Below are 3,311 nucleotides of genomic sequence, written 5' to 3'. Positions count from 1 at the left end.
GGGGGGGGGTGCCTACTGACAGTGCGGGAAGGTGGCTGGGCACTGAGGCTCCAGCAAGGCAGGTGGGATGGGGGGAAGGCACCTGCCCCTTCAACAGGGGAAGGGCCAAGGGAGAGCTACGTGACCAAGGCTGACAACACCAGAGCTGGTGCCTGTACTCGCAGGTGTGGGGTGGCCAGGAGACACTGCTCAGCAGTGCTGTCAGCAGCGGGAGCACAGCTCTGGCAAGCAGTGAGCTCCCGCAGGTGGCCACAGCACTGTCAGCAGCGGAGTGGGGTGGGGACCACCCGCAGATGCTGCCAGCAGCAATCGTGGACTGCCTGCAGATGCAGCCAGTGCTGCTGGCAGTGGGGGGAGGGGGGTAGTGACAGGTGACCACCCGCAGATGCCACCAGCAGTGGCAGCAGCACCTTTTTGCAGGGGGTGCACCACCAAGCTCAGGGGGTGCATGTGCACCTGCGGGTACCCCCTACACATCACCAATGTTGGGGGCCCCCTTTGCCAGGGCTGTGGAGGGGGCCAGGAGGCTGCAAGTTGAGAGTGAGGGGCACCAACATGGCCTGGGAGGGCAGCAGACTGTGGGTTGGGCACCAGCAGGGCTAGGGGCATGTGGGTATCAGGGCTAGGGGCATAAGCCATCAATCTTGGCAAATGGGTCCCAGCATGAAAAAGGTTGAGAACCACTGATTTAGAGGACAGTCCCTTTCACTGGCTTCAGAGGGAATGTGCTGGGGGCGGGGGTGCATTATTGGTAAGTTAAACCCCAAAGAGGAAGGATCTCCCACTCCTTTAGATTTTGTACTCTGCACTTTTGATTGATAGACTGTAGGATGGATATATTCCTGTCCCTGTGCCAAGTGAATGTAGCTGAGCTCAGTGCAGGGCATTTTGCAACAGTCCCAAGGCACAATCCTCATCCTAACCTGGCCATGGAAGCACACAAGAGCCCCTCCCTATCATAGTAGGGGGCAGCACCATGCTTTTGGATTTAGCTGAAAACAAAATTTATGTGCCCCACTCCTATAAGCCAAGGTAGAGGTAGCCTTTGTAATACAGCTTTGGAACACACATGTATTGGGAACAGTGGCTGCATCTACACAAGACACTGACAGCGCAGTTGTTACTGAGCAGTCATTTAGTACTTGTATAAACAATAAATAAATGTATAAACAAGCACTAAATGACTGTATAGTAACCTGAGGTTACTGTGCAGTAGTGCCAACAAACACCTTTTTCATGCCGGGGTAGCGTTGCATCACAGTTATTGCCAAGCGATGTTACTGCGCAGTAGTATCAGGCTACTGCATGGTCAGGGTCTTCTGTAGACATGGCCAGTGAATGCTTAATTTTAAAAAATCAAATTGACTTCAATCAAGTCCCTCAGTGCTTCCATATATAGGAGACAGAAAGCAAATAATTACAAATACAATATTTACACATACAAGCACAGGGACACAAGTCAGAAAACAAATTAGGTGTTCAGCTGTAGCTTCCTGTACTCTAGCAAACCACAGAATCATACCTACCATACCTTCATACCATCATCTACACCATCATTTAGGCACATAATTGAATTGTGGAGCTGTTACATATATGTTGAAAAGTACAACTGCTTATCTAATTAGATGTTTAAACTACCAGGTCTGAGTACAGTAGGTTTATTATGTAAATGTAGTTGTGTGTAACAACTGTCTTCTAAATAACAGGATCAGATCTTAACCTCTTGTATTCATTTCAGTTCGAAACAGCCCCTACATAGAAACATCCCCCACCTCTTTTTTATGCCCTCAGACAGTAACATAGATTTAATATTAGCTGACAAGTGATGCAATGTGCTCAGATGCCTAGGCATAGTGTCTTCAATGCATTTTGGCTAGGAACCCAGCTAAGCCAGTATTGTAACAGAGGGTGAAGCTAATTCCACTACATGAAATTTTGTTAGTGTTACAAACAAAGTCCGCTATTCTATAAACTATATCATGGATGTGACTCAGTATAATCAACGTGAGATGCATCATTTTGGATGTTTTGTTTTTTAAACATTTAAACTCAAAATGTCCTCAGAGTAAATCAAAGTTATTCTTAATGTTTTGAAATACCCACAACCAAAGCCATTCCCAATTTTAGAAAGATATAAAGTCCTTAATTATTTTCCACTTCAGAAAGAGGGCTTAAATGCCTCTTGTGTGTGACCTGTGAAACCACTGAATAAAGACTCCTTATCAATTAATCATTGAGAGATGCATATACCTTTAACGTCACTATATCATAATTCATTGCAATGGCAAATCTCTTTTGGTTATACAAGTTCTTGTACAGGATATCAGCTGTTCTGAGAAAATTTAACATTTAGATTGAGAGTTGTGTTCAACTGGAAGTGAATTCCACACCATCTGTGGGAACCCATTGTTACAAGCATTATTTGCTAATCAGAAACTGATCTCCTTTAGCATATCAGTAATGTCACCTGCAAATTCAGCCTCAACTACGTCTATCTTAGATTCTTAGGTATCACATTGGGCAGTTGGTATACTGATAACTGGATGGCTAGTGAAAAGAGTAGGTAGTGATAGTGGGCATTCAGGTAGTTCTACTTTTCTCTGGGGGTTAGTGTCCTCATTTGGTTCTTTCTGCAACCCTTTTGATGTCAACAATCTGTTGGTGTGCGAAACTCCTGAAGAATCATCACAATGCTTTTTACCTTCCAAGCAATGCTGCTGCTTATTTAGCTTTGTATCAGCTGGTGTTTCTTCCTTGAAGGATGATGCTGGCTGGGAACATTCTCCTAAGATTCCTTCTTTGTTCTGACTTGGCAGAGGTTCTTCCATAAAATAAGAGCTGGACTGAATAACATGTTTGTTTTCCAAACCATCACATTGCATTGAGATGTTGTGAGCTGACTGAGATGTGACATCTGCACATGGAAGTATTTCAATGGGTTTTGCTATGGATATATAGCTCAGTTGTGATGACCGGGCTAACCTACCTTTCTTCTGAGTGTGTGAAATGGTACTTAGTGGCTTTCCATAAAACCAGCACAATTTAGAGACTGCTACTGGAATCTCTTGTGTAGGAAAACTTTCATAGAATACTGCTAATTTTGGATTCACTCCATGCACAAGAAGGTCATTTCCATCACATTCAGCCTTTGTTGTTGAAATGTTCCTCTCTTTTGATGTGAATTTACTGACTGGTGCTTCAGCATAAAGAAAGCTCTGAACTATTTTCTCCACAAAAGTTTTTTCTTTCTGTGAATCTACTAATATTTTGGTTTTTCCATCTGAAGATAAAATATGAACACTGACTTTCTT

General features: G+C 44.0%; 1 protein-coding gene across 1 annotated transcript in view; it reads right to left on the bottom strand.

The window, feature by feature from the left end:
- SLC35D1 (solute carrier family 35 member D1) overlaps window positions 1–3,311 on the bottom strand; it is a 63,641-nt gene that overhangs the window by 36,456 nt on the left and 23,874 nt on the right. The window contains exons 11-12 of the mRNA XM_019528290.1: window positions 2,702–3,280; window positions 2,251–2,327 (exon numbers count right to left, since the gene is read on the bottom strand). Of these exons, the coding sequence (XP_019383835.1) occupies window positions 2,251–2,327; window positions 2,702–3,280 (656 nt within the window). The remainder of the gene's footprint in view (window positions 1–2,250; window positions 2,328–2,701; window positions 3,281–3,311) is intronic.

Source organism: Gavialis gangeticus, unplaced genomic scaffold (assembly GCF_001723915.1).
Source record: "Gavialis gangeticus isolate Ggan-Ray unplaced genomic scaffold, GavGan_comp1, whole genome shotgun sequence".
NCBI classification, from domain to species: domain Eukaryota; kingdom Metazoa; phylum Chordata; order Crocodylia; family Gavialidae; genus Gavialis; species Gavialis gangeticus.
The sequence above is the reverse complement of the archived record's forward strand: the minus strand, read 5'-3'. Positions and strand labels throughout refer to the sequence as shown.